Raw genomic sequence first — 13,772 nt, forward strand, 5'->3', positions numbered from 1 at the left:
ATACTGTGTTATTAAGTTATAACAGTGAAAATGTAAGCTGGAAAGTTTAAGTTAGGGAGTGTGTATAATTGATAATTAATTGATTGTTAATGGGGCCGAGTTGTGATTGCAGGAAATTGTTTTCATTTGGACTTTTGTTTTACAATAGAAACTTATATAGAACGTTATTCAGTTCATTGCAATAAGGTTATAATTAATATAGTCATGCCTGAGAAAGTTTTCAATTTAGAGAACGATGATGATTTTAAATCATTATCAAATTATTTTTTGGGAAACTTGTGCAGATACCGGGAGAATATAATAGTCCCACGTAACTTAGGACCAATAGCACTAAAGACACAAGATGAAAAAAGGGTAGAAGCATTTTTTGAAAGTTGTTTTTTTAAGACTGTCATGAGTTGTGTTCTCGGTTTCGGACTTGGTGCTGCCATAGGTTTGTTTACATCCAGTGTTAATCCAAATTTTGCCCAAGGCCCAGGGAATGAAATCAGACAACAGACTGCGAGAGAGATATTACGAGAGATGAAAACCACTAGTTTGAGTTATGCTAAGAATTTTGCATTGATCGGTGCAGTTTTCTCAGCAGTAGAATGTAATATTGAATCAGCAAGGGGTAAATCAGATTGGAGAAATGGTACCTATGCCGGCGCGGTAACTGGAGGTTTAATAGGTCTTAGAGCGGGTGTTAAAGCTGGTGTGATAGGGGCTGCTGGATTTGCAGCGTTTTCAACCGTCATTGATTATTACATGAGACACTGATCTGATGGTAATCACACGAAAAAAAATCGTTTAGCAACTTCAAAAGTGCTAGAGCTGTACGTAAAAAGTGTACTTTCATTTTACAAAATACAAGTTTTCTAGTGAAATAAACCATAATTACACTCTAAATGTTCAAAGTGACTCATACATTCTGTCAACGATGAATTCATAAGCTTAATACTACCCTCTCAGTAACTGGCGCCTTAAAAACAAAAAGGTAACAGAAAGAAGTAGCAAAATAGTAAAACTAATCAAACATTTGTGTCTGGGTGGAGTGGTACCTCTACAGGTTACTTTGGTTTAGTTTCTTGATTGTTTACAAGTAAAAATAAATTTTCCTTTACTTTTAGTTTTTCCTAGAACATCTCTCTTTATGTAAGCGCATTTGTATCTAGTTAAATAGAGATAATAAAAATGACGTAAAAAAGCTTATATAAATAATTTTTAATGTGCCCCACAAATTAAAGCTGAGAATTTCCTTCTTTATAACTCCTTTTCCTGTAAGTTGAATATTATTTATTTCAGGAACTTATGTTTTAATTTAAGGCGTTTACAATGTACGCATATGTGGCGCCTGCAGATTTTTTTTTTAATCCAATGCCGCATCAACTTTTGTTAGAATTTTTCTGAGTAATTCTGTTTGGAGAGCGGCCGCACGAGTCCAGAGCCCCTTGTTTTCATATTTTTTTCTTCCTTAATCTCACTGCAAAGGTCGCTATTCGGTTGAATTTATTCCAAAAACCTAGGATGTCATGCCTTAAAAAATAATTACAGTTGCTTCGGCATGTCATTTAATATTTTTATGTTTAAATTGATTGATAGAAACAACTGTCATCGATGCCCTGACAAAGATAATTGAATGTTTTGTACAATTATTTTTATTTTTATTTTAATAATAATTTAATTTCCGTTTTCATACCGGAAATTTACGACCAACTAGTTAAACTGTTAATGATTCTGAAAAAAAAAGTAAGATAAATAAAATTTTAAGTTTAGACAAATTTAAATTAGCAGGTTTTGCTACAGCATCTTTTTATAGACTTAATGTTCTTAAAAATAATATCAGCATTATTTCTTTAATAATTTTTAACGTATAATAGAGAAAATAAAATTAAAAATTAAGTTGGGAGACAGCATTTAAGATTTTTCGCTTTGGGACCGGCGACTGTTAGCAACAAAAATTGTATTTTCTCGAACACATCTTTTAAAGCCTTGTTTCTGGGTGATTACAGTTAAAAGTGATTCCTCCATTTACTTAATTTAATTGATGACGCTGATAAATGTGGCATTTTAAAGGTCAGGTAAAAATCATGGGAGGAGGGTCTATGGGTAAGGAGTGCGAATGAGTATGTAAATATTTCCCTAACGGGGACATTCGGATATAATATCTGCAAGCCTAGAAATGGAGTCTACTCAGAGAGTAGAAATAAATAGAATAACATACAAAGTTAATCGTAACCAATATGGCGAATGTACATGAACGCTCTGTGAAACAAATGAACCGATCTATCTACTTATGACAACAGTTTAACCATATAAAATATTAAATAGTTACAATTTAATGCCATTTTTTAAAAAGCCCCTGGGAATTGGAAGCAATTTCTGAAAAGAAGGATTTACCTGTAATAAAAATATTTCATAAAATTTTAAATGTATTTTCTATATTTACATTTTATATTTATATAATTAAATGTTTTTTTTTTGTTTTTTCTTTTTTAAATAATTATGAGTGTAAATGTGACAAAAACTCACTTTACAATTTCTTCAGGTTAAATTGTTTAAAACACAACCTTTCTTTTTTGTAAAAAAAGGAAACAAAAATAAATAAATCTGGCAAAATAAAAATAAATTACTTTTAAACGAAACTATATTTTATGTACTTTTTTTTAAATAAAATGGCCTGATTCCGAATACCAAAATTTACCAATACTAGAAGAAAAGTTAAAAAATTTAAAAAAAAAATAATTTTACGTACATAAAAAAAAGGTAAAATGGCATCGTATCAATTTTTGTACTTGAGACAATTTTTTTCTTTAAATTTAAAGCGCTTTAATTTAGATAAAAAAACTTTTTTAAGTAGTGCCATTATATTCTTTTTAAATAACTTTATTATCATAAAAATTAGATAGAAGCAAAATATTTTTACAGTTTTTTTTTTATTTGTACAATATGCACACATTAAATTCATCATTAATCTAGATTGCAAATCAGGGGAGTGAGTTATTAAAAAAATAATTAAATTTTTGTCTACAGGAAGATTGATTATTTATAAACTTTTTTGGATATATTAGGTACCAACAACTAACAGTTTTTCCTATTATTTACGCATTGATTTATGTTACTTAAGCATGTAAAGCTTTGTAATCAATCTTAGTTTAGGTATGCCTAATTTGTATATTTAATTTTTTATTGGTAATTCATTGCTTGACAATTAGTTAACATATAAACAACCTCTAAAACTTTGTAGCCAAAAAATTGAATGTGAGATACTGCACTTTCACTGGGATACTCATACACCTACTAAGTTTAACTAAAAAATTTATTTGTATTTTTTGTTGAAGTTATACCAGCTTTAAAAAAAGATGTAAAAACAAAAAAAAACGGACAAAACCCAGAAAATACTTCAACAGGAAATAAATACCATGTTATTTCTTTGTAAAAAGTCTTAACTACTTGCGAAGTCAAGTAAATAAACAATTTAAGATAAACATTTGTTATTAAGAAGCATATAATCTACGATAATATCCACTCATCATATGTCGGAAGTAGAAAATAAATTTATGTAATTAGATTACAAAATAAAATAAGATTACAATTTAAAAACTCTTCCAGTAGACAGAAATTTTATCAATTAGTCTAAGATCCATCTCAACTAAGAAAAATAAACATAATAAAAATAAAAAAGAAATATAAATTTTATTTGTAATTTTCTTTTTCAAAATAATAAATTATAGTTGCATTATATATTAATTTCCTTTCAAAAAACCAAACATAATGTTCTTTCTTTTTTCTTGTAGTATTTACTTTTTGAATAGACCATAATGAGTATTATAAGTTTTTTGAGGTTTGAATTATTTAAACCAAAATCTTTCATTAAATTGCTATGAAAAAGAAGCCTAAATAATTAGATCAAAAAACGAACCAACTTTAAATGAAGTAGCGAAAAAAATCTAATCTGTACTCAAAAAATAGAACTAAGAAAAAGCAACGTGAACCAAGCTGTACTTGGATAGAATTGCGCTAGTTCTTCTCATCCTAGAATTAACCCTTGGTAGGATATTTTAAGGGAACGGTTATTCCTACTGCAAATGGCTTTAGTTCATGTATAAACTTCCAGCTAGATATCGGGAGCAGATCCAGAGGGGGAGCGATTACACGCTTTGAAAACATACACCCAAAAAAATCACGATGAAAGTAAAGTGAAAAGTATTTTTACTTTGCATAGGTAATTTTAATGTTTAACATAGCTTTGGTATTGATAAGAAGTGGTCAATGAAACAGAAGTGTATACCATTTTATTCAACATGAAACGACCACGTAGGTAGCTTAAATGGAAAAATATATATATTCTGACTAAAACAACTATTTCTTTGAACTTTGAACTCTATTTTTGACCCAGTAGTTGCTTTGACAGCTTATTCAAATTTCCACCATTCAAACGATAAAGGGACGAATGATTTTTATCAGAAACAAGTGCTTTGATAATAAACGAATATTTCAATCACGCCATTAATTGAGTATTAATAGGATGCGCATTTATTTCGTTTAATCTTACTAAATCGTACTCTATCCGATCGAACTTATTCGTCAGTACTATTGCATTAATAAAATTGACGATAATTAAGGTTTCCCACCATTCGATCAAACTGCTGTCAAATACCATCAATCTTTCACTGAAAAAGATTACCATTTTACCAAATAATATTTTTATTGGTACTAAGGTATGGAAACCCCCCAAAATATTTTGACCGTGTAGATTCGTTTCCCCTAAATAGAATTCTGGATATGCCACTGCTATATTTGGAAAAAATAATTTTTCAGCGCTTTCTCTAGAACGAAAAAATTAAATAGAATCTTCTGATTTCTTCTTTACTTAAAGAATAAAATTAGGAATCCAGAAGCTTAGATAAATTGAAATTTGTTCAACTTTTACTTTTTACTTTCTCTTCATAGGCAAAAATGTAATGTTTTTTTAAAATATATATACTAAAAGTTTGCTATTTATTAAAGTTTAATATTATTGCACGATAGTCCTTAAACAAAACTTAAACACACCTCAAGGGGGAAAAATATTTGATAACAAAACAATTAAAAACAAATTTTTTGAACGGGAGTGGAAATGAAGGAGAATTTTTTCTCCTTTCATTCCTCATACATGTTCTATAGTTTTACAAAATTATACAAACTTTTTTAATTAATTTTTTTTAATGTAATTTTTATATTTATATAAAAAGATAAATTATTTACTTATATTTTAATTTTTTATTTAATATCTTGTTAATATGTGACGTTGGTTAGTGCATAGGTTTTTTTCCGCAAAAGAAAGAAAGAATATATATTATATATATTCAAAAATACATAGAATATTTACACTGGGATTGATTTACCTAAAAGTTATTCCTTTTCGTCGTCTTATTCATTTTAAAAATCTCACAATCCAATATATTATAATTATTCTTTATAACACTATATTTATATATATCTAGTACGTTATTAATTATATAATTATAAATATTTCATGTGTATATATAATTTTATATATTATAAAACTCTTTACAAAATATTATTTTAAACATGTACAATATTTATTTTTGTACAAGAGAAAATGTTCAATTTTGTTTTTTGTTTTCTTTATTATAATTAAAATTCTAATTAGCAAAATAAAAAAAAATTTAAAAACAATTTATATATATATATATATATACACATATGGTAGTATATATAAATATATATACATAAATATGTACTTTTATATATTAATCATTTATCCAAAATTTCTTTTTCTAATATTAATAATAATTAATAATTATAATAAAAAAAATATATTTATACAATGTTTTTTCTTTCTATTCACTTAAAATTAATATTGGCTTTTTTCTTCTTTAAATTATCTACAATATTGAATTTTGCCCCCGATTTCTTTTGTACTTCTAATGAGAGAGCAAACAAATCAACTCCCGAATTCTTTTCACAGCGTTTTTTTTTTCCGCTTGTACATCCTGGAAGGTAGAAAAAAGTTACAATTTTTAGTCACTCAAATATTTTGCCTGCTAATTTTACTAAGATTATACTGAATATCTTCAATTCTTTCTACTAATGTTCGTGAAAGAGGATGTTGCATCGTCTAAATTGAATGTTCACCGAAAATTATGTCCCTCTAAACAAACAAGCGAATCCTCACAGTAGCATATCTGGTGCGAATGCTCTTCTTTGAACTACCATGAGAACTACTACTATAATGTTCCACCGAAAGTTTTCTGTCAGGGAGTTTCTATCAGACATATAAAAAAGGAGGTTCTTTAATATAAATGCAAACTTGAAAGATTGTTTCCAAAATCTTGCCAAACGATCGAGCCAAAAATCTTGTGATACAGTACTATAATCTTGTTTGACGCAGTAAAGCGCTTGGTAATGACTACAGGAGTCCAAACAGTGGCTGAATATATGCGTAAATACCAGCTAATCGCTATTGAATTTCAAAATCTCATTAACAAAAACTTTAAAGAGTTTCAAAAGAAGGTTATTAAACGACCAAAAGTTCAGAAATTAGCAACATTTCATTCATACTTCAGCTTGGCTGTTCAGCCATTTAGAAACGTTCGAAAAAGCTTGTTTTATTAAAATTTAATAAAATTAGTAATATTTTTAGTAATGTCCTTATATTCTCTCCTAAAGGATATACAAGATCGAGACCTCAAAGCGGTACATCAACATGAAATTCTTATGGAATGACACCATTTCTTGAAAATAGGTTCGCGTGTTTAGACGCTTTTATGTTTTTTAAAAAAAAAGCAAGGAGAAATACAACAATTTCTGAAAATGCATTTTTTTTTTCAATTTTTGGCAACGCTTTTCTCAAACCATATTTGATCTGTAATGTTGCAAAAAATTACACTTCATTTTAAAAACGGCTTCAAGAACTTTATGAGTGAACGACTTTAAAACAAAATCGTCAGCTGAAATTTAGTTACTGTTATGAAGACAATATTGTTTTAATCTAATGTACAATCAGGCAAGTGCTCACCTGGACCTCTCGAGGATATAGATAGGAATTGTACCAAACCTTAGATGCTTCAGTAGAAACTCCTGAGTAAAGTAAAGTAAAGTAAAGTAAAGTAATCGCCTATTTTTTCAGGCGGGGCTTAACGTCCAACTACCAATAAGGTGTCGTGGACGGAGGCGACTAGCAAACATACTTTACTGTAAATTTCTTTTATTAACCTTTAAATAAAATCCAAGGCCTCAAGACCGGGAATCGAACCCAGTACCACAATACATATTAGCTTCGCTGGTCTCGCCTCTAACCGCTCGGCTACCGTGGCGCCTGAAACTCCTGAGTAGTCAACTGGGATTAAAAAATAAAATAAAAAAATCTATAATCACCGAGGAAAAGTAAAGAGTTTCTGTAGACTGTAGATCCCCGTACTACAAACCAGAACGTACCGTTCAATATCCTTTGTATGGACAAAAATTTTGAAGTAATGTTAGAAGTATTGATAACTTGACGGACAGTTTTTATCAATACTAACCGATAAGGATGGGCGAATCTTCAAAAATATCGTGGCATCATGGCCCTTCCCCCTAAACTCAAAACTTCCTCTAACATATTTGTTCCATTAGAAAAATTTCACTGCTTTTTTGAGCGATATGGAACAGGTCATAGAAAATATCGTTCTGCATTATAATAAGTTAAAAATGTTGCAAAGACATTGTATACTAACGTCATCCATAATGATAGGAGAGAGTGCGTGGTGTTCAGGCGACGTGAGGATGGTGGTAGACAGCGGAAGGTGGCGGAGGCGGTGGGGGTGGCGGCGGTGGTGGAGGTGATGAAGGCGGGGGCGGTGGAGGTGGGTAATATATCCATTGCTCGCCCACCAACACTGGCAGTGGCGGTGGCGGTGGAGGCGGCGCAGCTGATCCTCTTGTTCGACACCTCTTCATGGGCATGTCCATTGCAGATGAAGTGACGCTGACTGGCACTAGTTCCGGCGGACCTAATCCACCAACACTGCCGCATAGACCTCCGCTCACCACTGTGCAATAAAATTAATACAAAATACAAATTTCTAATGTATAAAAAAAAGAGGAGGGTTACTTGATAATGGAGGGTGCGAACAGCATTCTCTGGACTATCTCTTGCTCAATTTTCTTCTCTATAGAAGTATTTTTATGAGGGTATAGCTACCAAAAAGTTGGACAGATGTGGAAACCAGAAAAAAAAGTCAAGGGAATTATCTATTAATTATTTACCCCAGATGGCCAAACTGTAAGCAGCTGAGGGATTCCTGGATCATCTTTATTTGAGAAATACCCGGCTCTAACTTTGCGTACATGCTTTGCTAGCACCAACAAAATTTTTTTTTTTTCGCTTAATCGCTCATTTTCTCCGTGGCGGTGCGGAGGAAACTACCTAAGACACTCTTCAAAAATACTTTGCTAATATTTAAAAAAGTGGCATAAACAATACAATAAACATGAACAGCTCGAAATATGGGTAATTTCGAGACAATACTTAAAATGTAATAGGCTACATTTTGGATATTAGGACTGTTATTTTATTCATTTTTATAAAACCAAAACAAAATATTCCATCGAAAACTTTACTCAAAGATGGTGGGCAGAGTCTAACTCACCATCTATATTAATTAATAATTTTCTATTAGAACCTAGTGTTGATAGTTTTTCATGAATAAGAAACTATAGTAGATCTATTAGATCAGAACTGATTTAGCTCTCTAGGTTCATTCCCGGAAAATATTTCTAGAAAATAAAAAACTGACGAAGTTGACTTTTTTTAATTTCCCAGGAAAGTTAGTCCGGAATTTTTTGAAAATTCCGCAACTTCACTTTGGAATTCCTAAACAACCTTTGATGCCAGACAGAAAATAAATATAAAAGTAAATTGTGGATACAAAAGAGGACTTGAAGTTCTTGAACTACAGGTAAACAAACAAGTCATATGGTCCGTTTGTTAATTTTATAACGTCTTAAAAATTAAATAAACAGGCATTTCGCACGTTATTAAAAGAAAAATCAGAAAAATATTGAAAAATCAAACAACTTACAAGAATTTCTTTTATGTCTGTCATCTTCGTCGTCACTAACAAAAAGCCCAAATTCTCTTCGAAGTCTATCTGAAAGTCCTTCCCTTTCTTGTTCTAATTGTGTAGGCGCTGGACTGAATTTACTAACATTTCCAACTCCTAGACAATAACAACACTCATTTGAAGCCCAAAATAAACCAGAATACAGGAAGTGCGCTATAAAGTAAATATAATCTACAATAAGTATAAATCTAAGGAATCCATACCTTTTTTGAAAGCTCCATGGTGATCGAGGGTGGTGATATTGGCAGTGGCGCTGTAAAGAGAAGCAGAACTTTTCAGAAAATCTGGTGAATTAAGATCACAATCATCCTCTTCTTCTTCTTCAGTCTCAGAAGATTGACTGTTTGCAACACTAGGTCCGTTTGATAAACTACTTCCCGCAGAATTGGATGAATTCTCTGTCAGTGCACTTCTTTTTTCTGGATTTGATTTCAACCGTTCTCGATACTCAGAAATTGAGAGCTGCAAAAGAAAATTACCATTTTTATATATTAAGGAAAATAAGAGAAGAATAGAAGAAAAAGATAATGTAACTATTATGAAATAAATAAATCTTTCAGATTATTTTAAACAAATTATAGTACCCATTAACAAATTTACTTAACCGGGAGCTATTTTTATTTATTTATTTATTCTGATCAAATATAATTTTTTATACTTTGAAATCTATCAATATCCCTCTACTGCACATTAAAGATCATATTTCACATCAATTCAAATTTTTTATTTAAGGAGAAAGAATACATCGAAGGAATTCAAGTATGATCCATCTTGAAAAAATGGATAGATTTAAACAGAAAAATCCAATCAACAGTTACTCTGAATTGAAAAATAATAATTAATTACACGAGAAACATTGTTTCACAATTACGTCTTAAACAAATTTCTGTATAGTTAACGCTTTGCAATAAAACAAATTAATCGTCGTCCCTTACCAATAGTATTATCTGTGTAAAGATTTTACAAGTATGTATACATATAAACTGAGCTTATCTTTGCTTTAAGATTTGGCAAAAAGAATTATATAAAAGGGATTTCTAAACCATATGGTAGGATTTGCTGTGGTTCTTTATTATAATTACTTCAGTTTGGGAATCCTTCGTTGTATGAAGTCGGCGTAAAAAAAAAGGTCACTTTATTTAAATGTGATGGCAACACTACTTGGAACTGAATTAATGTTGGGTAGCCATAGGTCATTTGTTGAGGAATTTGATTTGTACCACCAATCCTTATTCTGCCAGACGAGATACCATAAAATTGATGGCTTCTCTCTCTAATATTCTTACATAATGTTCCACCATATCAATTCGGCCCGGAGGAGAAATCCATAAATGAGTTATAAAACACTGGCCGAGTGCAAGATTGTATAATATCATACAAACCTGACGGAATTCTTCTATGATGTTTTTTTGATGGCAGGAAAAAGAGTGAGTTGAAGGTAATTTTGATTTAGAGGATCCCTGAGAACTGCCTTTCCTACATGAAGGCAGGATGTAAACATCACCAATATTAAGATATTAGGAATGTCGAAACTACATGCAATAATGTAGAATTAGAAATATGTAGCAAGGAAAGAAACATATTTGGAGCATCGCCCACAACCGATGAGATTTGGTGCGTGTAAGTAAGTTTGTTCCCCATTTTTGAAAGTTTCTGAGCGGAAAGCGTTGTGCTCCTCGCCACGCACAAAAATGATACTTTTTCAATAAAGCAGTCACACGCCAATGAAAATTTCTTTTAACATTTGAACAGAAATAAAAATATTTTCTTTCGTAAAAAAAATCCTTTATATTACAGCAAGTTTAATAAGGATATACATCACACAGAAATTTGTACATATATATTTATAAAACTGTTAAACGTATTTTTACACGATTTTATATTATTATGTACTTACTTAAAACTTTTTTTTTTTTTACAGAAACTCCCGCTTTTATTCGAAGGTGTGTTTTACATTTTTACAAACACAAAGCTCAAATCGATAAACTAATTAAAAACTTCATTAATTATAATTTTAATTTGTGCAGCTTATTCTTTTCATTCAGAGAGAGTTCATCTTAATTGTCAGCGCTGTTGTCGTTTCCGAGTACTACTTTCATTGGCTATTTCTGTGCGAATCAATGAAAAGAGAAGGAATTATACGCTACAAATCCTTGCTCTTGCCATGTGAAACACAAGAGAATAATGGAAATGGTGGTGGTTCCAAGATAGGAAAGTCAGTTTCCGTAGTTTTCAACTGGAAAAAAACCCAAACTAATGTAATAAAATGTTAAGGACTAACTCGCGTTTAAAACAAAAAGAAAATCGTAATAAAAATTATATTTTCAGATCACAATTTAATTCTAATTAAATTAAAACTGATTTTGAAAAAAAAAAATATTTCCCAGTACTTCAATTTTTATTTTATTCGAATACGAACAAAATGTTTGGATATTTTTTGGATTTCTATAAAAAATTACTTTAATATTACAATTTATGGCAAATTTAACATATGATATAAGAGCTTTTGCCCGGAGGGCTCAACTACGTTGAAAGATCTTATATATTTTATATATTGTGAAAATTAAATGGTGATTAACAGCTTCTTAGAGCACTGCCGACTTTCGTCCAGTGTACTGTCGCTACACAGAGACATACTATCTAAATGAGCCTCTTAGATTTCTAAGTTCTTCGTTTCTAAGATGTTGTTGCACTCACTTGCAACCATACTTCCTCCTAAATATTTAACCATTTTGGCAAAAAAAAAAGAGGAAGCCAAAACGGAGTAAACGCTGAACATCGAAGATTGCGGATGAAATTGCACGGCCATTAGGAATCAATGATCTCAAAATGAGTTTCATCAATACTCGCAGCAACATGTTATCAAATATATTTCCTCTCTGTGGTTGTGTACAGCGGGTTAATCTATTTGCATTGTATTTTCCGCAGTAGACAATTCCACTTCTCATGATAACAATGATGAAGTTTAATGAATCTAAAATCACTCAAGTTTTGTTAAGAGATTAAGACTCCCACCAGTATTGGGCGTGCAGTTTGCTGAGACTGAGACCATCTACGTGGGGATGCTTATGTAAGATTCTGTGCACATAATAGGGTATCATTTAAACAAAATTTACGGTCTTAGGTCATACAAATCGTTTAGGAGCAGGTTAAATGTGTTAGCTAAAATTCCTCAAACCAAGTAAAAATTTACTAGCAGGATTGTTCACTTTTCTGAAATGTTGCCTTAAATTTTCTCGTTGTTCACTAAATTTCGAATATACGTGATGTACTCATGAATCTATAAATTTATTAAGAGCACTTTTCTAGTTTTGGAGCAGTTTTGAATAGGGATGCGGGTAGGCTTCTCTCTAAGTCGATTTGGGAGTCGTATTGGTGTTTTAAAAATGGAATTTTAGAGAAAATCAATTAGAAAAAAAACCTTGAGAATTATAGTCAGGAAAGGTTAAGTGAGAGATCATACAAGAATTTTAAACTAATTAGTATTAAATAGTTCTTTTTATTGCATTAATTGATTCAAATTAACTGACAAAAACTGGAAATACTCGTAGTAAAAGGAATATGCAATGGAAATAAAAGAGTAAGTTCAGTTGGTAAAGAAAAGGAAAAGAAATCAAATTAAAGAAAACCAAAGCATAAGCAGTCAAATTTATGTTAAATTTTAGTGCATTAATTTATTAAAAAACTTACTTATGTTGATGAGAACTAACCTATAAAATTCTTACCCCACCGAATAAATGTCAACTTAGTTCTTTTAAAATTTGTTTTTACTTTACCTGACGACAGCTACATAAGTTCATCGTGTACTACATATTAAATGTTGCCTAAATACTCTATGCAAACGTTTCTTTCTTTGTTTTTGAAGAAAAATAAAAAATACCCAAACATCTTATTCCCAATTTTTGCATTAAAATAATTCTTGATTACTGCTATTTATCTATTCAAATAAAATGTCATATTTAAACAAAAATCAAGAAAGAGAAAACAAAAAAAAATTGAGAACTAACCTTTCTTTTAACTCTAGCTTCTTCTTTTACACTGGCAGGCGTTACTGGTGAAGTTTCCTCCGGCTGTGGTGGAGGTGGTGGCGGAGGAGGGGGTGGCGGTTGTTGGGCCGGAGGCGGTTGGGTAGACTGTGATGATGACTTTGTTTCAGAAAGGAAATCGTAGGCAGCTGACATTTCTCTTCGTAGACCTTCATAGTCGTCCGTTGGATCTAACGGTGGGTCCTGTGTATTCGATGGTGGAGTTTTCGGGCCATTTACCTACCATTAGATAAAACGTTATTACCATGCAATAACAAGATGAGTGCGAAATAAAATAAAACAGATCACATAAAAATACTTACAGTTTCGTGTTCTTTGTTAGAAGAAATCTCCATTTTGTGATTCACGTCCAAGGCTGCGGAGCTTCCATTGCATTCCATTGGTGATGTCAATGAATTTTCCTCATCGTCAAATAACTATGTAACAGAAACCGTTCCAATTTATGTTTATTCAAAAATCTTCGGGGTTGGTGTTTAAATTTATTCACACTATTTATCATAAGACTTAATTTCCTGCAAAACTTACAAGGCTTTTTTTTTCAACAATTTCTTACATTTACGTGATGATTCTCTTAATGATGTTAAACACGGATTAGGGCTGATATTTACAAAATAATTGAAGGCACGATTCTAATTAT

General features: G+C 31.0%; 2 protein-coding genes across 14 annotated transcripts in view; one reads left to right on the forward strand and one right to left on the reverse strand.

Moving 5' to 3' along the window:
- The first annotated feature begins 15 nt into the window (after nucleotides 1-15).
- Nucleotides 16-975, forward strand: LOC141450374 (mitochondrial import inner membrane translocase subunit Tim22). The gene has a single exon (XM_074120749.1). It carries the CDS (start codon nucleotides 205-207, stop codon nucleotides 757-759), a length of 555 nt encoding a protein of 184 aa, XP_073976850.1. The 5' UTR covers nucleotides 16-204; the 3' UTR covers nucleotides 760-975.
- Nucleotides 976-2,973: 1,998 nt separating this feature from the next.
- Nucleotides 2,974-13,772, reverse strand: part of upSET (SET domain-containing protein upSET) — a 32,797-nt gene continuing 21,998 nt past the window's right edge. For 10 of the 13 annotated variants that reach the window (XM_074120745.1, XM_074120735.1, XM_074120739.1 and 7 more), the window contains 6 exons: nucleotides 13,438-13,551; nucleotides 13,097-13,354; nucleotides 9,293-9,551; nucleotides 9,048-9,185; nucleotides 7,701-8,015; nucleotides 2,974-5,978 (listed from right to left, as the gene is read on the reverse strand). In XM_074120745.1, coding sequence (XP_073976846.1) covers nucleotides 7,735-8,015; nucleotides 9,048-9,185; nucleotides 9,293-9,551; nucleotides 13,097-13,354; nucleotides 13,438-13,551 — 1,050 coding nt within the window. In that variant the 3' untranslated portion in view covers nucleotides 2,974-5,978; nucleotides 7,701-7,734. Of the gene's footprint in view, nucleotides 5,979-7,700; nucleotides 8,016-9,047; nucleotides 9,186-9,292; nucleotides 9,552-10,993; nucleotides 11,326-13,096; nucleotides 13,355-13,437; nucleotides 13,552-13,772 lie in introns of those variants that run through there. The other 3 variants (XM_074120741.1, XM_074120742.1, XM_074120744.1) reach the window with 3 other exon arrangements.

Source organism: Rhodnius prolixus, unplaced genomic scaffold (genome assembly GCF_049639745.1).
Source record: "Rhodnius prolixus isolate KJV_2025 unplaced genomic scaffold, Rpr scaffold_2, whole genome shotgun sequence".
In the NCBI taxonomy this organism is placed as follows: Eukaryota; Metazoa; Arthropoda; class Insecta; order Hemiptera; family Reduviidae; genus Rhodnius; species Rhodnius prolixus.